This window comes from Trichomycterus rosablanca, chromosome 9 (assembly GCF_030014385.1).
Source record: "Trichomycterus rosablanca isolate fTriRos1 chromosome 9, fTriRos1.hap1, whole genome shotgun sequence".
Classification (NCBI taxonomy): Eukaryota; Metazoa; Chordata; class Actinopteri; order Siluriformes; family Trichomycteridae; genus Trichomycterus; species Trichomycterus rosablanca.
In genome coordinates, this window is record NC_085996.1 from 34,533,948 (window position 1) to 34,560,740 (window position 26,793).

Consider the following 26,793-nt stretch of genomic DNA (forward strand, 5'->3'; position numbering starts at 1 on the left):
CCCTGAACGTTGGGAGAGGACCGCCCCCACACCCACGTCCGATGCATCCACCTCTACAATAAACATCAGCTCTGGGTCCGGAAGGCGGAGCACGGGAGGAGAGATCAAAAGCTCCTTGAGAGCCTCAAAGGCCTCTTGAGCCGAGTGGGTCCATTTAAATCGACCTGTCGACCGTCTAGTGAGCTCAATAAGGGGGGCGGCTATGGAGCTAAAATTCCGGATAAATCGCCGGAAAAAATTGGCGAACCCCAGGAACCGCTGGACTGAGCGTAGTGAGGATGGTACCGGCCAGTCTTTAACCGCCTGATTTTTGGCGGGGTCCATCCTAAGTTCTCCATGGGAAACTATGAATCCCAAGAACGAGACCGAGGGGACGTGAAACGAAGATTTCTCCAACTTAACAAAAAGGTTGTGCTGGAGCAACAGTTGGAGAACCCTCCTAACGTGGGTGATATGTTCCTTTAACGAGCGGCTGTAAATCAGGATGTCGTCCAAATAAACAAAGGCAAAACGGTCTAGAGTATCGCGAAGTGCCTCGTTAATAAACCGCTGGAAGACCGCTGGGGCGTTAGTAAGGCCAAAGGGCATCACCCTATACTCATAGTGCCCCGCGGGAGTGATGAAAGCGGTCTTCCACTCGTCCCCTTTTCGGATGCGGATAAGGTTATAGGCACTGCGGAGGTCCAACTTCGTAAAGATTTGGGCCTTCTGCAGTGCCTCGAATGCAGTTTGCATAAGGGGCAGTGGGTATCGGTCTTTGACCGTAATCGCGTTGAGGCCCCGGTAGTCGATGCAGGGACGCAGGGTTCCATCCTTCTTACTCACGAAGAAGAACCCTGCGCCCGCTGGTGAGCTTGAAGGCCGTATAAACCCTAACGCTAGGGCCTCACGGATGTATTCCTCCATGGCCCTTCGTTCAGGGGCGGCAAGCGCAAAGAGGTGACCGCGAGGGGGTGAAGTACCCGGAAGCAAGTTGATGGCGCAGTCAAAGGCGCGGTGAGGGGGCAATTGCTGGGCCTTCTCTTTGCTAAACACCTCTGCTACATCATGGTAAACAGAAGGGACGGTGGTGAGGTCTAGGACGGGCACCGACAGTTTACTCGGTAATCGAGGCTGGATCAGGCACGATTCCTGGCACCGGAGGCTCCATGAGTAGACCGAGCCCGCCTTCCAGTCAATGACCGGATTGTGGAGCCTAAGCCATGGGTAGCCCAGGATGACTTGCATTTTAGGGGAGCGAGTGATAAAAAAGAACAGGGTCTCTAAATGATCCCCCAGCCTCATTGTGATGGGAGGGGTCTTGAGCCGTACGGACCCCTCTCCTAATGGGTGACCGTCGATGGCCACTATTGGGAGTGGAGTAGCCAACGGCTGTGGAGTGAGACCTAGTTGTCTGACCAGTTGGTGGTCTATGAAGTTGTTGGCAGCCCCCGAATCTACCCAGACCGCCAAACTGTCCGATGACCCCCCTTCCCATTCCAAAGTGGCAGTTAATGCCAGACCTAAGTCGGGAGCAGTGAGCCGGCCTCGCCCCGAGCTCCCATTTAGGGACGGGCCGGCATGTTTCCCGAATGAGGCTGCCTGCGTCGTCGTCCCGATCCTTCGAAGTGCGTATTGTGGGAGGTGCCTATTTGCATAGGTTCCTCCCCGCTCGGGGGAGCCCCAGGGAGGTAGGAGGGCTGGGACCAGGACCCCCGTGCACCTGTATTCCGGCCCATTTCCGCCCGTTCGCGAGCGCGTTGCTTTAGGCGGAGGTCGAGACGGCTGGCCACCTCGTATAGCTGCGTCAACGAGGAGGGAAGGTCTCGGGTGGCTAATTCATCTTTGAGCCGTTCACTGAGACCCCGAAGAAAAATGGCTCTGAGGGCGGCCTGATCCCACCCGCACTCAGCGGCCAGGGTCTTAAACTCAATTATATAATCGGTGACGGAACGTGACCCCTGACTCAGCTCCAAGAGCCGAGGACCTGCTTCCTTGCCTCCCTGGGGAGCATGAAAAGTGTCCATCAAGGCCTTGGAGAACGCCTCCCTGGAGTTACACTCCGGTGCCTTCTGCTCCCACAGTGCCGTGGCCCACAGCAAGGCACGGTCCGAAAGAAGTGAAATCATATACGCCACTTGGGACTTTTCTGTGGGAAAGCGGGAGGCCTGCAGCTCAAAAACCAAAGAGCACTGCAAGATAAAGCCTCTGCACCGGTGGAGCTCCCCCGAAAAGCGTTCGGGAGGGACAATTGGGGGTTCAGGGGTATTTGGAGACGCACTGGGCGATGGCTGGGAAACGGCTAGCGTGCTGAAGCGTTCGGCCAGCTGGTTAAGCATAGTTTCATGACGATGGATAGCTACCTCCTGCAGCTTGACTGCCTGCTGCAGGGTTGTGTGACCCGCTGAGTCCATTGTTGGTCACACCCTTCTGTTATGATATATGTAAGGTGAGGACTCAATCGCGGGCACGCCGGCCGGAGGAGAGAGCGGCCGGTTTAGAGTACACAAATTAGGTGACTATCTCCACCGAATGAAAGAGGAGGGGCCGGGCGAGCCCAAGCCAACTGAAATATCTAAATATAAATAAAACCCCAAACGTAACACAACGAGTAGATCGCAGTCCTCCAAAGTGTTTAAACAAAAGAAAGATCCAAAAGGATCTCGTGTGCACTGCACAATAAATTACTTTCACCGCGCTCACGGCAACCCCGCTAGCGAGATTCGAACCAGCGAACTCAGACACACACACGCTATGACGCAACCGAGCGAGCCACAGCGCCGCTGACGTTGCTAGCGCCGGTGGGCAAATTGAAGGGCAAACTAAGGATCGCTTTTATTTGTTCTACTTGTATTAATAATAATGAGAATCTATAGCGATATCAAACTAAGGAGTTATTCTAGGTATAAGAACCCAGGAAATCCTTCGAGCGGATAACAACAAAAAAGGTAATAGATATATATATATATATAGTTATTTTTTGTGATCGTACCCGATCCGGTTAGTTCTCCGCGACTCGGGTTTATATCAAGTTTAGTCTCCCTCGAGACTAGTGGGTCAATATTCGCGTAAGCGAACCGAGGTGCTTAAACTTTACCAACGCGACACTCAAGGCGGAGCGGGGATGGGTGCTGGTAGCGAACACCGCCGTGGCCAGCCAACACCGAGATCCGCTTGAGCGCTCGGCGCGAGTGCTCCGACCCCGCGGGTCCGGAGCTAGATGCGAGAGATAGCGAGAAAGATGCGTGAGGCGAGCCTCTCCTTCTCAGAGTACTGATCGGAGGAGGAGCCTGTGCGAGCTCGAACCCAAGGCGCGGGGTGGAGCTCGTGAGCACTGCTGGTTCACCAGGCAGCCAAAACAATGGAAAGAGGAAGAGATTCGGAGTACGCAATTCTCCTGGTAAAGTTAGGAGAGTGCAAAGGAGTCACACCAAAACCTAATCTTTCCCTGAGTTCCTTTTATTACCTCGGCCCCTGGGCCTACCGCAAACCCTCTATGAGGCCTCGCGTTACCTGTGTCCCTAACCTAACGTGCAAGAGAGCACAAAAGAACAAGGGTGTGACGAGGACACCTGGCTGAGCGCTGCTTTAAATACCAACTCAGCCAGGTGTTCCTCGTCGCTGCTGATTGCCTGAGGGTGCCTTGGGATTTGTAGTTCTTCTCCCCCTGGTCGAACTACGGGCTGTGCGCCCTCTGGTGGCAGCCGGCGGAAGCTCACGGGTTTGGCTCCCTCTGGTGGGCGCAGAGGGAGTTGATCGGCCTCTTTCAGTGCGAGCACTGGGGTTAACTGTGTGAATCGCGGGTCGGCCCCCCCTGGTGGCCGTCTGGGAACCAGGCCGACTCCTAACAATAATGAAATGTGATGGAAAGGGGAATTAATAAATTAAAGGAAAGGAAATAATGAGATGAAAGAAATGAATAGAAAAAAAAAAAAAAAACAGAAAGGAAAATGGCAACTAATGCCAAGTACACACTACATGACTTTCCAAGTCTTCTGATCGCTGCACAGTTCACACTACACGACTGGATCTCTTGTAATCGGGAGTCTTTTAAGTCGTTGTGGCTTTCACACTACATGACTGATCGGCGATGGGGGTTTCACACTACACGTTCTATCACTGGGAGGAATCGCAGGCGAGTCTATCTGGTCTCCCAACCTACATTTGTCACGAAAACACACGCGAGAAGTGATGAGGGGTTTAATGATACCACGTCCAAAAATGCACGTCAACAAGAAGCGAGCAAAGTTGTTTGTGCGCTGATGTGCAGCATAAAATCAAAGAGGAAAAATAAAAGAATCCGAGTTGATTTGGCTACATGACCAGCAGGGATCGTCTGTTTTGTAGTGAGTCAGAGGTTAGTAAATATTTTTTGCAATGCAGCCTGGGTATTATGGCTTGGCATGGACGATAAGGTCAGAAATACTGTATAGCTTGTGTGTGCTGATGTATTCTGATATAAACTATATTATGCCCCTGTCCCATGTTTTTGCACTCCTCCTCTGGGTTTCCCCTCACAGCATATCTGGCATTCTCATTGGCACTCAACATAGCACTCACTGCCACTAGCAACCTGCTCGCAACGCCTTTCACACTACACGATTTCGAGTCGGCGACTGGTACAGACATTTAACATACTAGATATTTTTCTCATGTTGCAGAGCACTCGCCAAGTCGTTGAACAGTTTACACTTAGCGAGCAAACGCCGAGTTGCCTCTGAGCTGCCACATCTAATGGTGACCAGTCGAAAAATTAAAATAAGTGAAAATGCCGCTCAGGTGGCACAGCGGTAAAGTACACTAGCACACCAGAGTTGTGGTTTCAAATACATCGTATCGAATCTCAGCTCTGCCTTCCAACTGGGCTGGGCGGAAGCATGAACAACGATTGGCTGTTGTTCATAGGGTTAGAAAAGTCAGATCATAGGTCCTCATAATTGGTGCAACTGCGGCCCCTACTGGCTGACTGATGGCACCTGCACAAGGCTGAGGAATAATGCTGATGGGGGTGTGGCCCTCCGTACACAGTGCCCGTCGGTGTATGAACTCGACTTGTGCAGGTGAAAAATGCAGTCTGTACTGACTGTACGTGCCGGAGGGGGCATATGTCAGTTGAGAGACGTCCTCAGTCAGCAGTGAAGGGTCGAATCAGTATAAAGGACGCAATCAGGGTAATTGGACACGACTAGATTAGGGGAGACAATTGGGGGGGGAAAGGGGGAAAAATTTATATTAAATAAAAAATAAATAGAAAGTAAAAAAAAGCTAATTATGGGACTAAAATGTAATAAAAAAATAAAGCAAAATAAATGAAATGTAAGGAACTAAAGAAAACAAAGAAGAAAGAGATGAAAACTAGCAAATGATACAGAATGATAAAAAAAGAAAGAGAAGGGAAGGATTTAAAAAGGAAAGATAAAAAAGTAAAAGAAAAAATAAAAGAAACAAATGGTAAGGAAACGAAGAGAGAGAAAGGAAAGATGAGAGGTGAGGAGGATAAATGTAAAAAGAGAATGAAAAAGTAGAGGATGCTCATGTGCTATTCACCATTTCCCATCTCCTTCATGCCCCTCCACAATCATTCTAAACTTTAATTATTGTTAGTGTCCTTAAAGAGAGCTCACACTCTTCCTGCTTCACATACTGGAAAAAAAGAGGCTCGGGCCCTGCCTGAAAGCATCATCAATCCAACCTGTCTCATACAACGAGCAATAGAGATACTTATCTCAGAGATCTGAGTAAAAGAGAGAAAATAAAGCAAATAAAAAAGAGAAGTAAGAGGAGAGGAAAGGGAGATCAAGAGATTGTTTAGGAGAGAGAGGGGTTGGTACTGCATCATTACTACATCCAGTCCAGCTGTTAAATGTTGTCTAAACTTCTGCTATGATCTTTGTTTAGATCACTGATCACATAAAATGCCAATAGACATGCCAAGAGACATTGACTATTCAGCACCTCTGGAATACCACCCAATTTACACCCAGGCATGGATGGGGCAGAAATTTATTATATTCACCACCAGTCCCAATTAATGTCTGTTTCTTTAATGCTTTCATTTTCAGACTCTCCACCAATGCTGATCCCCGCTCTGATTGAGGAGAACAAAGCTAACCCATGCCCCCTCGACACGTGGGCAGCAGCCGTATGCACCTTATGACCTACACTTTGACGAGTGCAGTGCAGCTCAGCGTTGTGTACGGAGAGACACACCCTGACAGCACTCTTTTCTCATCTCTGTGCAGGCACCATTAATCAGCCAGCAGAGGTCATAATTCATCATCAGTCATCAGTCATAAAATCATCAGTCATGAGAGAGATCCTATCTGGCTTAATCCCACCCATATCTGAACAACAGGCCAATCGTTGTTGATGTGGCCGCTCAGCCTATAGGTGGCAGGCAGAGCCGAGATTCGATACGATGTATTCGAGATCCCGTCCTTGCCCTGATTTATCCCTTGCAACAGTTTGTGTAGGGAAATATAAAGACAGCTCATTGGATGTCATGGCTTCATGTGTGTAAATGTGGGTGTGTTTAAAAGTGTGTATATGTGTGTGAGAGAGAGAAAATAGGTGCTTTCACTCACCTGTGCCAGGAGTTCAGGTGCTTTGGCGTTCAGGCTCTGAGGAAGCTCCCGGCAGCGTGTGGACAGGTTGAGGATGGCCGTGGCGGCCATGTGAGCGGCTTCTATATCTTGTGTGTAGTCAAAGCTGCTCTTGCTGCAGGTACTGCTGGCACTGCTTCCTCCTCCTCCTCCTCCTTGCCCTTCTCTTCCTCCCCCACAGCTCAGGCTGCTGCCGCTGCTACTGGGAGCATAGCTGCTCGTCGTACTGCTAGCTGGACTCGAGGTTTTACAGTAACGTTTGGCTGTTACACACACAAACCAGCACATACACAAATATTCACACCTGATGTCAAACTAATGCACAAGTGCATATTAGACATGCCAAAATCAAATAAATACATGCAATAATGTTTATATTTGTACTGGTAGTTAGATTAACAGCAGGATTAGTAACAGGCAAAAAAAAATAATGCATATATTACTTTAAATGTATAAACATAATGGATTTTATCTTTGTGGTTTTAAATATAAACAAACAATTTCTTTGGTATCTATATTAGGAAAAAAATGAAAGTTAAATTCACAAAGTAACAGAGCCAAAATCTCTACAATTTGTGGGTGGAACGGTTTTAAAACCACTAGTTATTATTCCTGGAAGTTGCCTCAGACTAATGATAAGAAAGGTAAAATAAACTGTCATCATTTTCTGACAGAATGATCTGAAAGCAGAAGGAACAACAGTTACGATGTTCATTTGAAGTAAATATATGCACTGAAATATATACACTAAATGTCCAAAAGTATAAAAACATCCTGATCAGTGAGTTCAGGTGGTGATACAGTCACTATCATTGTTAACAGGACTATAAAATTAATTTTTGGGCATTACCTTTTCAGCTTTGTGCCAACAATTTGGGGAAGGCCCTTTTCTGTTTCAGCATGACTCTGCCGCTTGTGCACAAATTTAGGATTTGATTGAATGGACACAAATTCCCACAGATACACTCCAAAATCTAGTGAAAAGCTTGACCAGAAGAGTGGAAGTTGTTACAGCAGCAAAAAGGACACCAAATCCATATTAATGTCTAACATCTCATGGTCAGATATTCACATACTTTTGGCCATATAGTGAATCATAAATAATAAAACCAAATGTGTTTAATACATGTTCCCACTCAATAATAAATATATGTGGCTAGACAGTTCAATCTAAAGTCTAATAAAATTAGTACTTGGGCCAAAATATATATTTTTAAATAATAATGGCTGAATATATAAAATACAAAGTATTCAGTGTTGTAGAACTTTAAATGCATAAAAACATTAATAAATTGTGAATATGTTCAGTCTAAAACAATGAGGCTAACAACTTGCAACAAGTTACCAATAAATAAATACAAAAATTAAAAAATAACAAATGAATAAACACTTAAATATAAATATTAAAAAAACAAAAACAACTAGCAGTTCAAACATATCTTATGTATGCATGAAAATAATGTATTTTAGCAAACAAAACTGCTCTGCAAGTTCATTAACAAAATCTTCTAAAAATAATTTAATAATTTTAGTTAGTAACTCTATTCCTTTAAAAATGATTGGAACGATATGGACTGATTAGAAATGCTTAATTTTTAGTAGTTTATACATGCACTGTTGTAATATACTGTTTATTATACACTATTAATATATACTGAATCTGTTATTGGCCAACACAGTACATGCAGTAGGTAGATGGATATATAGATAGATAGACACCTACAAGACTCGCTCATTGGATGCTCTGATGTTCCATGATGAATGCTCATAGCAAATGAGTCTGAGAGAGAAAGAGAGAGAGAGAGAGAGAGAGAGAGAGAGAGAGAGAGAGAGAGAGAGAGAGAGAGAAAGAGCGCAGTGTGAACGTATATCCATATTTCAAACCAAGGGCTACACTTTGCTAACAGAAATTCCAAAATCTTCACTAAAAGCCTTTTCTACTTTATACAAGATTGTGAAAAAAACACAAATGGAATTGTGAAAGAAGACAGATAAAAACCTCGTCTTTATAGGGTGAAGCATAAAACAGAAAACAGGAAAAACATTATCCATCATTAAATTTTAAACCAGCAGTTGCAGCTGCAAGATGATATACAAGAATTGCAGTTAGCGTTTCATTGTGTTACATGTTAAGTAAAGTAACACTGCATTTCCTAATGCATTTCATATTTACAGGTCTATTTAAACATTTGTAAAGTACATTTCAGATTGAATAAACTTACAGTCTTGTAGTGTCTTGTGACTAACTTTTCTTTGTCCACACTGAGATCATAATGCATTTCTGTAACTTAACATACTTATAAAATTATATTATATTAAATATAGTTATTTCTAACTAACTTCTAACTAATTTACTGTGTCATGCCTTGACACAGAGGAGCCAGATGTAGCCCTGTACCTGGGAGAATTAGAGGATGAACCCAAATTTGCAGGAGACTTAACCAAGGTAGAACAATCATGCAGCTAAAAAGCCACAATCACAAATGAAAATAATAAATATTAGGGGTGGCTTAAAAATAAAAGCTAACTAAGTATCAAAATAAATGCACAAAAAAGATCCACAGCCCTCAGCAATGAGAGGAGATAGAACAGAAATTGAGGAAACAGAGAATTGGTTCTTATAAACTGTGCCGACTTCTCAACCGCCAGCTGTGACAATGGGAAAAATAAACATAAGACGGGGCTTGGTACAAACTGGGTGTGGCTATAAAAATCCTTACAACCTGTGTTCAGTGTGGACTCATTTGTGGGGATCATTCACAGGAGGATTATTACACTGCTACTGAAGGCAACTTACATGTCCAGGGCAGTACTATCATTATAGCCAAAAATTGATGCAATACAATCTGAGTTACCCAAAGTGAAGAAAAAAAGGGAAAAAAATGCTGGACTGAGTTTGCCATAAGGGTACCAGCGACTGTCTAGAACAGAAACTAAGATTTAAATGCACAAAAACATGGTTAAGAATAAGGAATTCCATTGTACAGGGCCCTGGCACTTGATTGTCCCTTACAGCCATACTGTACAAAATTTCTGTAACATCCCAGAGTTTGTGTCTAAACATTTCATGGTGCACCACACAGTAATAGTTGGTGTTCGAGAACATAAAGAGCTGATGTTCTGGCTCATTGTTTAAGTTAATGGACTATATATTTGGAAGGATTTAGTTTGATCCACTACACCAATATGCCATCAATAAGGTCACAAGCAAGACCTTCAACCCTCAGTGGTTTGGACTGTTTAGATTGTTTAGCTTAAAAGACATATGACTGTCTTAGAATATACTGTAAAATCGTATATAAACTGCATCTCCCACAATGCATGCCTATTTTGTGACTCGCAAAGTGACCGCATCCCACTACTAGATGGCAGTGTTTCCACATCAGCGTTTAACTGAGGTGGTTTTCAACAAGTGATGTTGAGAAATATTAAAAAATAATCCCAAAATGTACAAGAAGAGAAAACAGAAGCAGAAGGAAGGGAATTTAATGAAAAATGGGAAAGTGAATACAAGTTTGTGCTTCAGGAAGAAAAAACAGTACGTCTCTTGTGTTATGAGGCCATGTCTGTGGTAAAGGAGTACAATATTATAGCATAGTATTAGCCTCCAAGAAAAACAACAAATTGTCCAAGACTGCATCACAGCAGGATACGTTACAATCGGTCCTTTGATGGTCACCATAATGCAGATGTGGCCCTCGGTGAAAAATAATTTTGACACCCCTGGTTTAGATTAAAGCATTCGCTCTAATATGAAATATGGTATGAACTAAGGGAGTAAAAAGCTAATTTATCATGGTATTTTTTACATAAATACAAAAGGTTCAATATCCTAGTTATGTCAAGTATTTCAAAAAAAGAAGATGCTTTGGTCATAAATGATGAGCATCTTTTGCATGACAGTGGAGAAGAACCTGCAAAGCTTAATTTAAACATTGCCTAACTGGAAAAAATATTGGTAGGTCTGTCGAATCAGTTATTTTTAGCCAGGAAATACTAAGCTAATTACTGTTTTTGGGCCCTTACTTACCCATGCATGCTCCTATACAAGTGCACGCATGAACCAGTATTCTGACTAATTGGAAAGGTGCCTGATAAAATATCTAATTTACTTCTAACTTCTGCCATACACAAAAACAGCAGTAGTTATACAGTCAAGATAACACAAACTTTTTAATTATTATATTTACTTTATTATATTTTTTATAGGTTGTGCAGTAACTTTCCTCTTCAGTACACATGAACTTACAGACTCACTGGCCAGTGTCAGAGAAGCCAACCCTCCCACTCAAACAACAGAGCTAATTATGTAGGATTTCTGCCCAGAGACGGATTTTGCCATTTTCCTCACTGAGGATCAAACTTGTGATATTTGCTGAATTGCACATTATTTGTTTCTCCAGATAGAAACTGATCTCTAAAGGTCTTGCATTGCTACAAAACTGTAGCATTTGTTTAACTGAATAAAACAATATCTCAATGTCACAATTCCAACCTCTATGTTCTCCTGGAACTCAGGTGTACATGCCACGCCCACCTCTCCAGGAGCACTTGTTTGAGGAAAGTTTGTTTTCAGTGTCAAGCTAACACCCCTCATCGTGATTGGTCCCCAGCTGATTGTGCCTAGATGCACCTCGTCTGAGATGATGAGGGCATTTAAGGAGGCAGTTTCTGATCAGTCTTATATTATGTTTGATCTCTTTTAAATTTGACTTTGATTTGGTTTGTTTGTTAGTTCCTGTTAGCTCCCGTTTGTTCCTGTTAGCTCCTGTCTGTTTGTTACTGTTCATGCCTTGTTTAGCTTTGTTTCTGTTTGTCTTAGTCTGGTTCTTGTTTAGCTTAGGGTTTAGGTTCATGTTTCCTGTGTTTAGTGATTAGCATAGCTTTTTGTTTAGCATTTAGCATAGGTAATGTGTGTTTAAATCAGCATTGTTCATGTTTAGCTTAGCATGTAGCATAGGTCGTGTATTTGTGTCTGGTCTAGTCTTGTGTAAACCTGTCTTGTGTCTTTGTTATTATTAAATATATTGATATACAGGGTGAGTCAAAAGTCTCAGGACATTGTGTATGCTGAGAAAATCCGCAACAAACACCACCTTTAGCACCGCATCGTGGAGGCTTGTGACCGCATTTCTCCAGAGATTCTCATGCTGGTTCATAACGATTGGATCCAGCGCCTTCAGCTCTGTGTTTAGCACCAGGGACAACACATTGTCAAATAGCTGTGCATCACAGGGAACGTTCCTGGTTGTTGTTGCAGCTTTCTGTGTTGAGAACTTTTGATGATTGTGGCAATCGATTTCTGAGAAAATTCTGGTCTTCTTTGATATGCTACATGACCACCTTCCCATTGGAAAAACTTGCCCTTGATCCAATATGGCGGCCAAACATAGCCTAAAAGATAGGCCCCCTCACCCATTACTTGCTGGGTATTCAGATCTGTCATTTTCCCTTTCGTTTCTGAAATAAAAGAGTGTACTGAGACTTTTGACTCACCCTGTACATCTGTGTGTGTCTGCCCCCTCTTGTTTTGTCTAAACCAAAATCATTACACTCAAATATGAACTTGCACATAAGGAACCCAATCAATTTGATTGTTGCTCTTTAAAACTCTGAGCTATGGCTATAAAGCTAAATTACTGTTTGGCATTTACAATTACAACACAGCATTTTTTTTTTTACTATACATCAACAAAATCTGAGAAAACATCTGTGCTTAAGGGCAAAAACCCAAAGCATGAGCACAGTACAGGTTAATCAGGTTGCACTCACCATCGTATCCTCTGGGTGACATGTCCCGCCCGTGATTCTTCTGGCTGAGGGACCGCTTGTTGTACCCATGTGGATGGTTGTCATAGCTGCCTCCATAGTCAAAGCTGGTCTTGGAGTACTTCTCCAGCTCCTTGGCCAGGTTGGAACGGGGTGTGGTGGTGGGCACATTGTTTTTGTAACCGTACTGTGGGATTTCCAGCTGTTTCACAAAGCACATAGGCCTGGAAGATAATTATAGACACAGACAGGAGAGAAAACCCCAGCCCAGGCATCAACAAGAGTGAGGAAAAGAATAATTAATGTACAGACTGTGCTATGAGTATATGATATGGTTTTAGTCTCCTGGAGATAATCTGTTACTTTAAATGCATGTAATTGTCTTGTGAACTAATGAGCTAATTAGATGATAATTAGGCTGAGGATTTTTTTCCTAGAATGAATATGTTGTATGTTAACCTATTTAATAACAGTAATAATTAGCCAGATTATTGTAATGCATTGTTTTAATGCAGTGATTATAATCCCATGCTATTAAACTTGGTTATGTGAGGCTTAAATGGTTCGTGGTGAAATGTAAGATTGTGTTTCAATTTAAAAACTGATTATTTTAGAATTTAAGAATATGGATATGTACTTTGCAGTCAGAGCTCCAGAACTAACTAGAAAAGTTCAATTAGATTTAAGTCTGGTGATTATAGAGGTCATGTAAAGTTTTAATTTCATCCTGGTGGACTTCAAACTTATCAGCTCCTTATACTTCTTATTCTACTGCCAATGTTTGTTTATGATGATTATATGGCTCTATAATGTTAGTGTTATAATGTTAACCTGGGGCGTGAACATCACAGAATTAATAAAGAAGGCACAGCAGAGACTCTACTTTCTGAGCATCCTCACTCACGGCCTCTGTGTGTGGTTCTCCATTTGCACTGCGGCACACAAAAAAGAACTACAGAGGATTGTGAGGTCTGCAGAGAAATTCTGGAGGACCTACACAGGTCTCGTTGCCTTCAAAGAGCTCACAAAATTGTAATGGACAAGTCTCACCCCGGCCACCATCTGTTTGAGTTGTTACCGTCAGGCAGGCGGTGTAGGACTATCAAGACAGGGACAAACCGTCTCGAAATAGCTTTTACCCCACCACAGTACGAACTTTAAATACCTCTATATAAGGTGATTTCAAACACATGGGACTGTTCAAATTTCACTAAACACATGGAACTGTCCAAATTTCACTAAAAATACATGGGACTGTGCAATTTCAGGAAATAAAACATGTTTACAATGGTTACAAAGGGCAATGTGCAATTTCCACCAACTTGTCAGTGACATAAGTTCTATTTGTGTGTTATTGTTGTTATTGTAAATTCTGTAAATTTTGTGAATGCAAATTTTGGTAATTTTTGTAAATTCTAGTTTTTTTTAATTTATTGTTTATAACACTAGAGACACTATTGCACCTCAATTTTGTTATACCTGGTATAATGACAATAAAGATATTCTGGTATTCTAATTAATGCATATGTTAACAAGTTTTGCAAATTCCCTTCTTTAATGATTCTGAGTTTGTTTAATAATAGCCTAGCAAAGTAGTACCTCAGCACACGATCAGATGCTTGGTTGGACTTGATCCCATCACTGGTATGGTGCTTCTCCTGAACTTTAGCAATCTTCTCAGCAGCAGCTATGGGGCATCCTGAGAGACTGCAACACCAGCAAGGCAATAATTCTAATATTAGAACTCCCACTAGCATGTACACAAGCACTTGCACATACCCAAGAGGAAACACAAACACTATAGGACTAGGTTGTGGAATTTGATCTTATAGAGTATCTACATTAGGACCTCATAACACACATTGATAAGCAATACATTAAGCTTTTATATAGCAGTATACACCGATCAGCCGTAATATTAAAATCACCTCATTGTTTCTACACTCACTGTACATTTTATCAGCTCCACTTACCATATAGAAGCACTTTGTAGTTCTACAATTACTGACTGTAGTACATCTGTTTTTCTGCATGCTTTGTTAGCCCCCTTTCATGCTGTTACTCAATGGTCAGGACTCTCCCAGGACCACCACAGAGCAGGTATTATTTGGGTGATGGCTCATTCTCAGCACTGCAGTGACACTGACATGGTGGTGGTATGTTAGTGTGTGTTGTGCTGGTATGAGTGGATCAAACACAGCAGGTTGTTGGAGTTTTTAAACACCTCACTATCACTGCTGGACTGAGATTAGTCCACCAACCAAAAACATCCTGCCAACAGCGCCCCGTGGGCAGCGTCCCGTGACCACTGATGAAGGTCTAGAAGATGACCAACTTAAACAACAGCAATAGATGAGCGATCGTCTCTGACTTTACATCTACAAGTGCTGCTGTGTCTGATCCACTCATACCAGCACAACACACACTAACACACCACCACCATGTCAGTGTCACTGCAGTGCTGGGAATGATCCACCACCCAAATAATACCTGCTCTGTGGTGGTCCTGTGGGAGTCCTGACCATTAAAGAACAGGGTGAAAGAAGGCTAAAAATGTGTTGATCAACATTAATAACTTCAACTTCCAAAAACACAGTGGTACATTGATGAGCATTAGTGTGCGTCTTAAGCACTTAAACAGATATATTTTAAGATGAATTTGAAACGTTCTAGGCAATTAAGCACGTATAGACACCAAAACCAAACTGAAATTCTGTCTATATTTGTGTGGACTATTAACTAAGGGAATTTATGAACTTTAGCTGAAAACCCAAACCTGCAACGACTTGCTATTTAGTATGTACTTTACTTATAGATTATTGAACAGTAACATGTAAATACCTACTAATTCTGAGTGCTTTACTCATCTCCGATTGGTTGAACTGTATTTTCTGTTTTATTCTCTGATTATTTATACAGTTACTCATAGGTGCTGTGTAAAACAAAGTAAAGCAGAAAAAAAATCATGTCAAGCTTCATATTAGTATTTTCTTTTTTTCCTATTTTATTCATGAATTTTCTCTCATTTTTCTCCCAACTTAGTGTAGTCAATTCGTCTTCCGCTGCTGGGGGATCCCTGATTGCAGTCAAGGTGGGTATATTGCTGCTCACACCTCCTCACAAACCCTTTTTTACCTATGCACTCTGCACAGGCACCTCTCTATCTGCTAATCAAAGTCCTTACACAGCTTTTGAAGACCCCACCCACATAGTCCGGTCATCCCGCAACGTGTCTGCTGCAGGCACTGGCAATTATGCCCGCTAGATGGCGCCCAGCCGACCGGTGGCAATGCCGAGTTTCGAACCGAGGAGTTCAGAATCTCGCCGCTGATGTGCTAGCGGAATATCCCGCTGCGCCACCTGGACACCACCATATTAGTACTTTCTGATACTTTAAGTTGCTGTAGCAATACTGTACTTTTGACCCAGCAGATTTTGTCATTTTCCAAAATTAAGTTTTTTTGAAACAAAGAAGTGTGTGGCCAAACAAAAAAAGTCCAAAAATGATTAAAATCACATGCCCTAAAACAGCTCTTCCCAACCTTTTTTCATTTTCATTACCTTTTTCATATAAATTATAATTTCATGGACTGCGGGGGTGGGAGCATTTTAAATAGAATAACTATACTGCTTACAAATTAGCTTTTTTCGCTGCAACGAGACGCTACTTCCACCTGGGGGTGATATGAGACGATAAACACCCATGTGTTGGAAATGGAAGCAGTGTTTTCATGGCTGATGTAGCGATCTCTAATTATTTATTCTTTCTGTGCGGCCCGGTATTAAATGATTAAATTACCCACGGACCAGTACCGGTCCGCAGCCCGGTGGTTGGGACCTCTGCCCTAAAACACACTACACTTACAATAAAATGTAAACTTCTGACATCTATACATTTAATAAAAAAGAACATTCACATGATAAATGAAGCAGGTTGATATGAATATGTTGCTACTAGTATAAATGAGGTAAACATATCTGTAGGGCATGAAACTAAATTGTTACAATCGTAAGACTAAGAAGAAGCTATCTGAAAAACACAAAGCATTTCTGATTGTTTATACATTCCTCCTGCTAGCCATGTTAAAGACATACCCGAGTATGTATTTGAGTCATTGACACCAACCTACATTGTTCACAAAATATCTACAGCATTAAAACATGTATTAATGTACATACTGTATAATCGTAAGCAGTCCATAACCCTAATGTTAACAGCTATTAAAAATCCACTAAGACTCTAAGACAATGTCAGTTTTGACATTGTCACGTTCCAAACTGAGCCTAGCAGGCAGAGGAAGCTCAGTTGGATGGAAAGCGTACTTCTCTCTGAACTGCACTTCAAAGCTGTTGCAGTGTCTCATCAGATGTTACTTGCTACACCTGGGGATAGTGCTTCAAAAGCATACCTGGGATGCAGCTATGCACTGAGTCCTCCGACTCCCTGACACACTGGCTCTTTTACTAACACTCCTGATAGAGGTTTCAAGCTATTGTTCCAGGGACTCGGTTGGTAAACAGTAACAGCGTTCTGATTTTGTAGCTGCCACGTGCATTCTTTTGTTCTCGAGTTTTGTCCATGGGTGGTGTGGCAGCATCATATTAGAATTTGTTGGCCGCTGCTGCTTTTATGTGTTCCCGTTTTGGTATCATGATGAGTATTTGGGTTCTGGCACTGGGGTCACAAGGTGCTCATGACCACATGGCAGACCTGTAGTAATCTAAAAACTTTATTTGTCATTTATACATACACCGATCAACCATAACATTAAAACCACCTCCTTGCTTCTTCACTCACTGTCCATTTTATCAGCTCCACTTACCATACAGAAGCACTTTGTAGTTCTACAATTACTGTCTGTAGTCCATCTGTTTCTCTGCATATTTTGTTAGCCCCCTTTTACCCTGTTCTTCAATGGTCAGGACTCTCCCAGGACCACCACAGAGTAGGTACTATTTGGGTGGTGGATCATTCTCAGCACTGCAGTGACATGGTGGTGGTCTGTTAGTGTAGGTTGTGCTGGTATGAGTGGAGTTTTTAAACACCTCACTGCCCCTGCTGGACTGAGAATAGTCCACCAACCAAAAATATCCAGCCAACAGCACCCCATTGGCAGCGTCCTGTGATCACTGATGAAGGTCTAGAAGATGACCAACTCAAACAGCAGCAATAGATGAGCGATCGTCTCTGACTTTACATCTACAATGTGGACCAACTAGGTAGGAGTGTCTAATAGAGTGGACAGTGAGTGGACACGGTATTTAAAAACTCCATCAGCGCTGCTGTGTCTGATCCAATCATAACAGCACAACAAACACTAACACACCACCACCATGTCACTGCAGTGCTGAGAATGATCCACCACCTAAATAATACCTGGTCTGTGGTGGTCATGTGGGAGTCCTGACCATTGAAGAACAGCATGAAAGGGGGCTAACAAAGCATGCAGAGAAACAGATAGACTACAGTCAGTAATTGTAGAACTACAAAGTGCTTCTATTTGGTAAGTGAAGCTGATAAAATGGACAGTGAGTGTAGAAACAAGGAGGTGGTTTTAAATGTTATGGCTGATCGGTGTACACAGACGTACAGTACAATGAAATTATTTATTTGTGTATCCCAGCTTGTTTGGAAGCTGGGGTCAAAGTGCAGGGTCAGCCATTGTACAGCGCCCCTGGAGCAGAGAGGGTTAAGGGACTTGCTCAAGGGCCCAACTGAGGCTGCATGGCAGAGCTGGGTCTCAACCTTTCAGTTAATAGCCCAAAGCTCTATCTGCTATTAGGTTCTTCAACAAGACCCCTGACCCTTTAGGCTCTAGAAGTGCCATACAATGGCTGATCCTGTGCTCTGACCCCAGCTTCCAAATGAGCTGGGATATGCACAAAAATAATTTCGTTGTACTGTACATGTGTAGACGTACACTATATTGCCAAAAATATTCGCTCGTCTGCCTTCACACGCATATCAACTTGAGTGACAACCCATTCTTAATCCATAGGGTTTAATATGATGTCGGCCCACCCTTTGCAGCTAACTTGCTCATCCATGTCTTTATGGACCTTGCTTTGTGCTCTGGTGCGCAGTCATGTTGGAACAGGAAGGGGCCATCCTCAAACTGTTCCCACAAATTTGGGAGCATGAAATTATCCAAAATCTCTTGGTATGCTGAAGCATTAAGAGTTCCTTTCACTGAAACTAAGGGGCCAAGCCCAACTCCTAAAAAAAAACCCAACACCATAATCCCCCCTCCATCAAATTGTACACTTGGCACAATGCAGTCAGACAAGTACCGTTCTCCTGGCAACCGCCAAACCCAGACTCGTTCATCGGATTGACAGACGGAGAAGCGTGATTCGTCATTTCAGAGAACACGTCTCCACTGCTCTAGAGTCCAGTGGCGGCGTGCTTTACACCACTGCATCCGACGCTTTGCATTGCGCTTGGTGATGTAGGGCTTGGATGCAGCTGCTCGGCCATGGAGACCCATTCCATAAAGCTCTCTACACATTGTTCTCGAGCTAATCTGAAGGCCACATGAAGTTTGGAGGTCTGTAGTGATCGACTCTGCAGAAAGTTGGTGACCTCTGAGCATGTGCACTTTAGCATCCGCTGACCCGCTCTGTCATTTTACGTGGCTACAACTTTGTGGCTGAGTTGCTGTCGTTCCCAATCGCTTCAACTTTGTTATAGTACCACTGACAGTTGACTGTGGAATATTTAGTATCGAGGAAATTTCACGACTGGACTTGTTGCACAGGTGGCATCCTATCACGGTACCACGCTGGAATTCACTGAGCTCCTGAGAGCGACCCATTCTTTCTCTAATGTTTGTAGAAGCAGTCTGCATGCCTAGGTGCTTGGTTTTATACATCTGTGGCCATGGAAGTGATTGGAACACCTGAATTCAATTATTTGGATGGGTAAACACTTTTGGCAATATATAATATTTGACAAATAAAGGCATTCTATTCTAGTCTGTGTTGCTTATTAATGTGTTATGAAGGTCTAACGTGGGTATCTTTCAAATAAAGTGTTACCTACCAGTCTTATTAAAATATACAATTACAATTTACTCTTAGTGAATACAGGACAAACGTGAACTTTAAAAGAATGTGTATGGATGCGTTATGCATTTCTCATGGCCTAGTTATATAGCATATTAGGCATAACCTATTAGTTTGTTATCCGCTGGACCTTCTGCAGGGCTGTAACACAGAGGACAGTAATACTATTCAGTCTTTTTCTACCCTTCTATATCTTTCTTTCATTCCTCAGCATGTTTTCATTAGGATTATCCCGTTCCTTATACTTACAGTAGACACACACAGGTTTGTCAGTGGTAAAAATAAGCAAGAAAAGAAGAAAAAAACACACAGCACACAAACTACACAGTCCTGCTATTTCACACACTTTCTGAATTAGAGAAAAATAGCATCAGACAGAAGAACCGCCGTCAATATGCCGGGTTGCTATGACAACCAGGAGACGAACTGCAGCAGGCACATACAGATACGTACGTATACATCACATCATGTGCGTGTGTGTTTTTTTCTCTTCCATATTTTCTATTTCCCATCTCAACCTTTTGAATGCCTGTGCTGTGGGTGTGCAGTGTCCCACAGGAGCTGTTCTATATAACATGGCCTGCAGCGGCTGTGAATGTGGGCCTGTGTGTGAGAGACCAGAAGATCATGGCTGTCTGAATGATGTGCAGACGTATATTTACACCTTATTTATGAGTATGGGTGTGTGGGGTGGTGCCATTTTTACATACTACAAAAATAATGGCACAGTTGATTCTCGGTCTGCTTCATGATTTTCTCTGTAATGCTACATGGCCAAATGTGTGAGGACACCTAACCATGAGCTTAACAGAACTCTCATTCCAAAACCCTGAAGCTCCCTTTATTAGTGGCGATAACAGGCACTTTTACAGGAAAGGCTTCATTCCAAAGGTGTTGATTGGGGTTGAGGTCAGGACCCTGTGCAGGGTGTGTTCCAGCCTTGTGCCCCGTGTTTCTGTGTGGTTCCAAACTCATGCAGTTCTGAACAGATGGAAGAGGTTAATGAACCAAATACAGGCACAAATCTTTATTATTAACTTCAATTAATTAAGCTGTGCAATCCGTTTTTAATTGCATTTCGTAAAATACAAGAATAAAAGAAACGACTAAAATGTATCATTATATTATATCAGTATCATCTAATCTTCATATACTCTTCAATCACAGGAAGGTTTAAAACAAATCAAATTGAATTAAGGAAAATATTATTCAGATTTTCTAGAATAAAAGCCTTTATAATGTTAGACCATTCATCTACACCGATCAGCCATAACATTAAAACCACCTCCTTGTTTCTACACTCACTGTCTATTTTATCAGCTCCACTTACCATATAGAAGCACTTTGTAGTTCTACAATTACTGACTGTAGTCCATCTGTTTCTCTGCATGCTTTGTTAGCCCTCTTTCATGCTGTTCTTCAATGGTCAGGACTCTCCCAGGACCACTACAGAGTAGGTATTATTTGGGTGGTGGATCATTCTCAGCACTGCAGTGACACTGACATGGTGGTGGTGTGTTAGTGTGTGTTGTGCTGGTATGAGTGGATCAGACACAGCAGCGCTGCTGGAGTTTTTAAACACCTCACTGTCCCTGCTGGACTGAGAATAGTCCACCAACCAAAAATATCCAGCCAACAGCGCCCCGTGGGCAGCGTCCTGTGACCACTGATGAAGGTCTAGAAGATGACCAACTCAAACAACAGCAATAGATGAGTGATCGTCTCTGACTTTACATCTACAATGTGGACCAACTAGGTAGGAGTGTCTAATAGAGTGGACAGTGAGTGGACACGATATTTAAAAACTCCAACAGTGCTGCTGTGTCTGATCCACTCATACCAGCACAACACACACTAACACACCACCACCATGTCAGTGTCACTGCAGTGCTGAGAATGATCCACCACCTAAATAATACCTGCTCTGTGGTGGTCCTGGGAAAATCCTGACCATTGAAGAACAGCATGAAAGAGGGCTAACAAAGCATGCAGAGAAACAGATGGACTACAGGCAGTAATTGTAGAACTACAAAGTGCTTCTATATGGTAAGTGGAGCTGATAAAATGGACAGTGAACTGGATGTCTTGTAATCGGGAGTCTTTCAAGTCTGTGTGTATTTCACACTACACAACTGATCGACGATGGGGGGTTTCACACTACACCATCTATCACCAACTGGAATCGCAGGCGAGCTTCTCTGGTCTCCCAAACTACGTTTTGTCACGAAAACAAACACGAGAAGTGACAAAAGGTTTAATGATACCACGTCCAAAAATGCACTTCAACAAGTAGCGAGCGATCAAAGTTTGTGCGCTGATGTGCAGCGTAAAAGCAACGAGGAAAAATAAATGAATCTGAGTGGATTTGGCTTGGATTGTTCTATAGTGAGTTGGAGGTTAATAAATATTTTTTGCAATGCAACGTTGGTGTTATGTTTTGTAGAGAACGATAAGGTCAGAAACACTGTAAAACTTGAGTGTTTGTGCCCCTGCCCCTGTCCCACCTTTTCACAACTCCTCCCCTGCGTTTCCCGTCACCCAGTATCTTGCGTTCTCATTGGCTGTTCGACACTGCACTCATTGCCAGTCGACCGACTCATATCCAGATATTTAGCAAGCTAGATATATATCTTCAGGCGCCGAGCGCTTGAATCGAGTTGTTGAGTAGTTCACACATAGCGATTGAGAGCCGAGTTTCGATCGCTGAGCGAACGCCGATAAATCCAGGCCAGTAAATCTAGCGCCGACCAGTCGGCGAGCGAAAGTCAGGGCAAAAATTGTGTAGTGTGAACTAGGCATTAGGCACAGTTAGCCTTTAGCACGTATCCAAAACTACTGTAAAGAAACCATGTTGTCAACCCAAAAAGCCTGGGCTGAGTAACATAATTAAGGATTAAAAAATCTTACAAATCAGATTTGACCTGTCAGTTATATTATTAACCCCAAACAATATTGTTAACATCATTAGACAGTTATACATGCTCTATAAAGGTGGAACAGTGACTGTTAGGAATGCACATTAGATTATTGAATATTATAGTTATTGTAGAAAGCATATCTCTCTGATTGTGCAATGTATTCTACCTTTGCTATGATTATGTGTCCCTAAACCATATTATGAGAGTAATTTTGACACAAAATCCAGTTATGTTTCCACGTTTATGGAAGGAAATGTATGAGCATCGTTACCCTAGTTAAAAACCCCACCGTTAAGCATTTTCAGAAATATACACTAGAAAACAACCCACTTTTGCTGAGTTTGTGCAATTCTTTCCACGGTTGAGCTTTGATTATGGGTATTTGTGTAATTTTGACACACAACCTCCGGTCTTCACTTATTGGGAAAAACAAATTAAAAAGTCATTACTAGGAGTGTACTGTGTTTTCAGCAATGAGGCATTCTAAAAAGCAAGCCTGGCTGCTATTATCTATTCCCTACTTCTTTTAAATCTCAGACATTTCCAGTCAAAGAGCAGCGTGTTCTAAAGGCCAGACATGCTTCACAAAAATACTGCAACAGCAATAGACTAACAGCATGGCCAGCTTATTATTATTATTTTTTAGTTCTTTAGCTCCGCAATTACTCACCTGCGGTGTGAGTTCCTGTTGCTATTAACATGGCCACGTCCTGAGCAGCCAGGCGTCGGGCACTTTAGAACATTCTCATGCATTGCTAGTACTTTGGAAAGACAGACACAGACAGGAGAAGCCAGAGACAGTGGAGGTTAGGAGTACCTGAGATGGAAATAAGAGCTTTTTTTCTTTTATTAGACTAAATTAGTTTGAGTTAGCAGCTTGAAAATAGTTGGTATACAGTTGAAAATAAAGGCAGTTAAAGACAAAGAGGTCAGATCATGCACAGAAAAGTCAGCATGCATTGAAACACAGACATAGATACAGCACATGCAGGTGATTGTTAGACATACACATGCAGAAGTGGCAGAAGTACACAAATTCCTTACTCATGGAAAATGATGTATACTTTCTGGTAAAATATTAAGTACAATTGTTTCTTTCCTATCAAGTTAAAATACACAATTGCAAACTTGCTCAAACTCTTAGTTTACACTGGTTCACATTACATTATTGCTATAAAAGTAACGGTTTTGTTTTTGCTAGAAGCGCCTAGTGGTACTGCAGAGTTTAGCTCTCGTTGGCTTCATTCTTTTCTGTTTAATCCATTAAGAGTAAGACAGTGACACCATGCTATCCTCAACTTCAGTGTTCCAATCATTGTTTCATATTGTGATACACTAAGTGACTAAAAATCACGCCTGTGCTGGCCAGTTTCACCAAAACTGAATCTGAGCAAAGCTGCCGCAGACAGACGTTTATAGACTTTTTTGCAAGTTTATGACAACACTCCAGGGAAAACATTATGCCTTATTGTATTCAGCAGCTTCTGGTTTTGGCCTGTATTTATACTCAATATGTGCTAGGAAATCAAAGGAGTGTAGTTTTATTGAAACACTTGGGTAGCTCAGGCTGAAAAGAACTCAAAACTGGATCCACTTTGCTGCTGAGTGTCAGGACAGTGCAGCTACTGTAAGTGCTAATAACTACTAAACAGACAACCAGCATAACAACATCAGGCAAGCTGAGACACTTATTTGTATTGCCTTATATGAACATTGGATTGCAATCAGCTCTCAGATTAAGCCTGTATATGCACTCAGGTCTAAATCGAAAGTGTGTTAATTTATAGCTTTATTTATAGTTAATTTATACATGTTAATTTACACCTTTATCTGCAGTGGTGTAAAGAGTGATTGTGGTACATTTACATTTACATTTTCAGCATTTAGCAGACACTTTTATCCAAAGCGACCTACAGTACTGTGACAGTATACAATCTAAGCAATTGAGGGTTAAGGGTCTTGCTCAAGGGCTCAACAGTGGCAATCTGGCAGTGGTGGGGCTTGAACCAGCTACCTTTTGTTTACTATTCCAGTATCTTAACTGCTAAGCTACAACTTCCCTATAGTTAGATAGCCAAAATCACACTTCACTGTTTTATTAGTGAACAGGAGGAGGAAGTGGGTGCACACAAAGAATAGATATACAATTTCAATGTCTTGGTCGATAATAATAATAATAATAATAATATAAGGATTGCACCACTTTGTTTGCATTAGCTGCAGTATTTAGAGCACTACAACACAACTGATATTTTTAATATCTAAAAACCTGTCTGCCAGTCAAAAGCTCTTTGCCAAAATGGACACAAAACTTTTAGGTATTACTAAAGCACTTTCCAACAAGGATCCTGTTATACTTGTAAAAGAACTGACTGGATTCACTTGCTATTGCACTGCATGTGACGTGTTGAGAAGTATCTCAACATCTATTTTTCTCTTTCTGTTTTACAATTGCTAAGATTTATATTTTCTATAAAGTTGGTGTTCATGAAATGTCTATAATCTGTATGTTGGTATAGATAAAATAATAAATCAGGGTTTTTTTATTTGAAAAGATGTAAAGTTGGTTCCAGGACATGACTGCCTGTTTTAAAACACCAAACTATTTCATTTGCTCTAAATTTTCTTGTATTGTGAATTTTCTTGTATGTGAATTGCAAACCAGTTCTCCACATCAAACAGTGCCTGATGCCACAAATGATCTTTTAACTGAATGAGGACAAATCTCAACAGACACTCCAAAATCTTGTGGAAAGTCTTTCCAGAAAAGCATAGACTGGTAAAGCTGCATGTTCTTCATATTAATGTCAAAGTTAGAGAATGGGATGTATAACAAGCTCTTGATCAGGTGTTCACATACTTCAGGCACGGAGTGTAATAAATTAAACAAGGTAGGTGGATTTGTAAAAAACAAAAAAAACAAAAAAAACACTAAAACAGAATTGTAAAATACTAAAACAGGGAAAATCAACATGCACACACAGCAAATCCAGCAGCTTTTGAACAGGTCTGGTAATGACCTCTGTTCACTTTTCCGTACCTCACTGACATGCAACACAAGTCCAAATAAAAGAGCAGACATGATCAAGCTGCTTTCAGTCTGTTGTAAATGATCACAAACTGAAACTGAACAGCACCAGATACATCACCATGTAGAAACAATGAGAAAGTACATATCGAATGAAAGCACAAGCCCGTACTCATTCAGAGGTGTAACATCAGGAATGAATAAAGTACACAGTGCATTTCATCTCTCTTACTTTCTGGTGGTACACGATCTTTGTGAGGGCAGCCAGATAGACTTCGATGGTGCGGATACAGGCCGGTCACATGCCCGGTGCCATCACAACCTGGGGTTGGGCACTTACTCTCTTTTTTCTCCCCTCTGGAGGAATCTGATGGTACAAAAGGGAATGTAGACATCCTCTTACATTACATTTACAATTATCTTTACAAGCTGGTACTGCAGACGTCATCAACTTGTATTTGTAATAAAAACTATTTGTAACTAACTAAACTAAGTATAATTATAGTTATCTTATCTAAAGTAGCTATCTGGCTAAAGGTTAGTGTTGGTATTATATTGACTCTGGGTAAGAAACACTGGGTGCAAAGCAGGAATACACTACAGACAGGGTGCCAACTCATTACCCAGTATCACCCATTCACTCAATCACTCACACCTATGGAATATTTCATATTTCACATCCCATCTACATTTTGTATGTTTTTCTGGAGATAAGAAGTGCACAGAGGAAACACGCTGCCACAGAAATTATACAAGAAATAATAAATATACTTAAAGATAGTAACCAGTGGCTTAAATGTCTTTTTTTTCTTGATAGTATTAATGCTAATCCAATAACATATTTTGCAGTCTGGCTTGTGCTTTAAGGACATAACTAATGCCATGCAATGTCCTGATGTCTTCAAAACTAAAGTCAGATGTTTGCATACACTTGTAAGGGACATGATGTTGTGAAGACTTTTGCAACTGTTCTTTTTCTGTGACTGAATACTTTTAATATGCTTCTTTGTCCAAAAACAAAACTAAACAGAGAAACAAACAATCAAACTGGTGTTATAAGTCAGTGTGTTTTTTAAAGTCTGTTCACAACACTGTCTATTACACAGGTAACACTGTCCAAAGTCAAGCGTGCTTTCCATCGCAATGGGATTAGAGGATGACAAACTAAATATTAAAACTTTGAATTAAAACTGATAGCTTAAAGCTTTACTGAAATTAGCTGCTGATTATACAGAAAAATTGACATATTCATATGGGCACAAAGAAATCAACAGCTGTAGTTAACAGTAATGAATAGTTAGGAGGCCATGCAGCTAACTGAAATGACACATTACACATTATACTAAATCAAATGTATTCAAGGACTTAAAATAAAACTTAAATGATTAAATGATTAAAATCATAAAATGATGCTATGATATGCATGTCTGTT

At 41.7% G+C, this 26,793-nt stretch overlaps 1 protein-coding gene across 1 annotated transcript in view; it reads right to left on the bottom strand.

Annotated features, from left to right (window-relative positions):
- Window positions 1-26,793, bottom strand: part of myt1la (myelin transcription factor 1-like, a) — a 118,744-nt gene that overhangs the window by 16,396 nt on the left and 75,555 nt on the right. The window contains exons 8-13 of the mRNA XM_063002308.1: window positions 25,594-25,728; window positions 23,004-23,094; window positions 13,950-14,057; window positions 12,354-12,574; window positions 8,305-8,361; window positions 6,564-6,844 (exon numbers count right to left, since the gene is read on the bottom strand). Of these exons, the coding sequence (XP_062858378.1) occupies window positions 6,564-6,844; window positions 8,305-8,361; window positions 12,354-12,574; window positions 13,950-14,057; window positions 23,004-23,094; window positions 25,594-25,728 (893 nt within the window). The remainder of the gene's footprint in view (window positions 1-6,563; window positions 6,845-8,304; window positions 8,362-12,353; window positions 12,575-13,949; window positions 14,058-23,003; window positions 23,095-25,593; window positions 25,729-26,793) is intronic.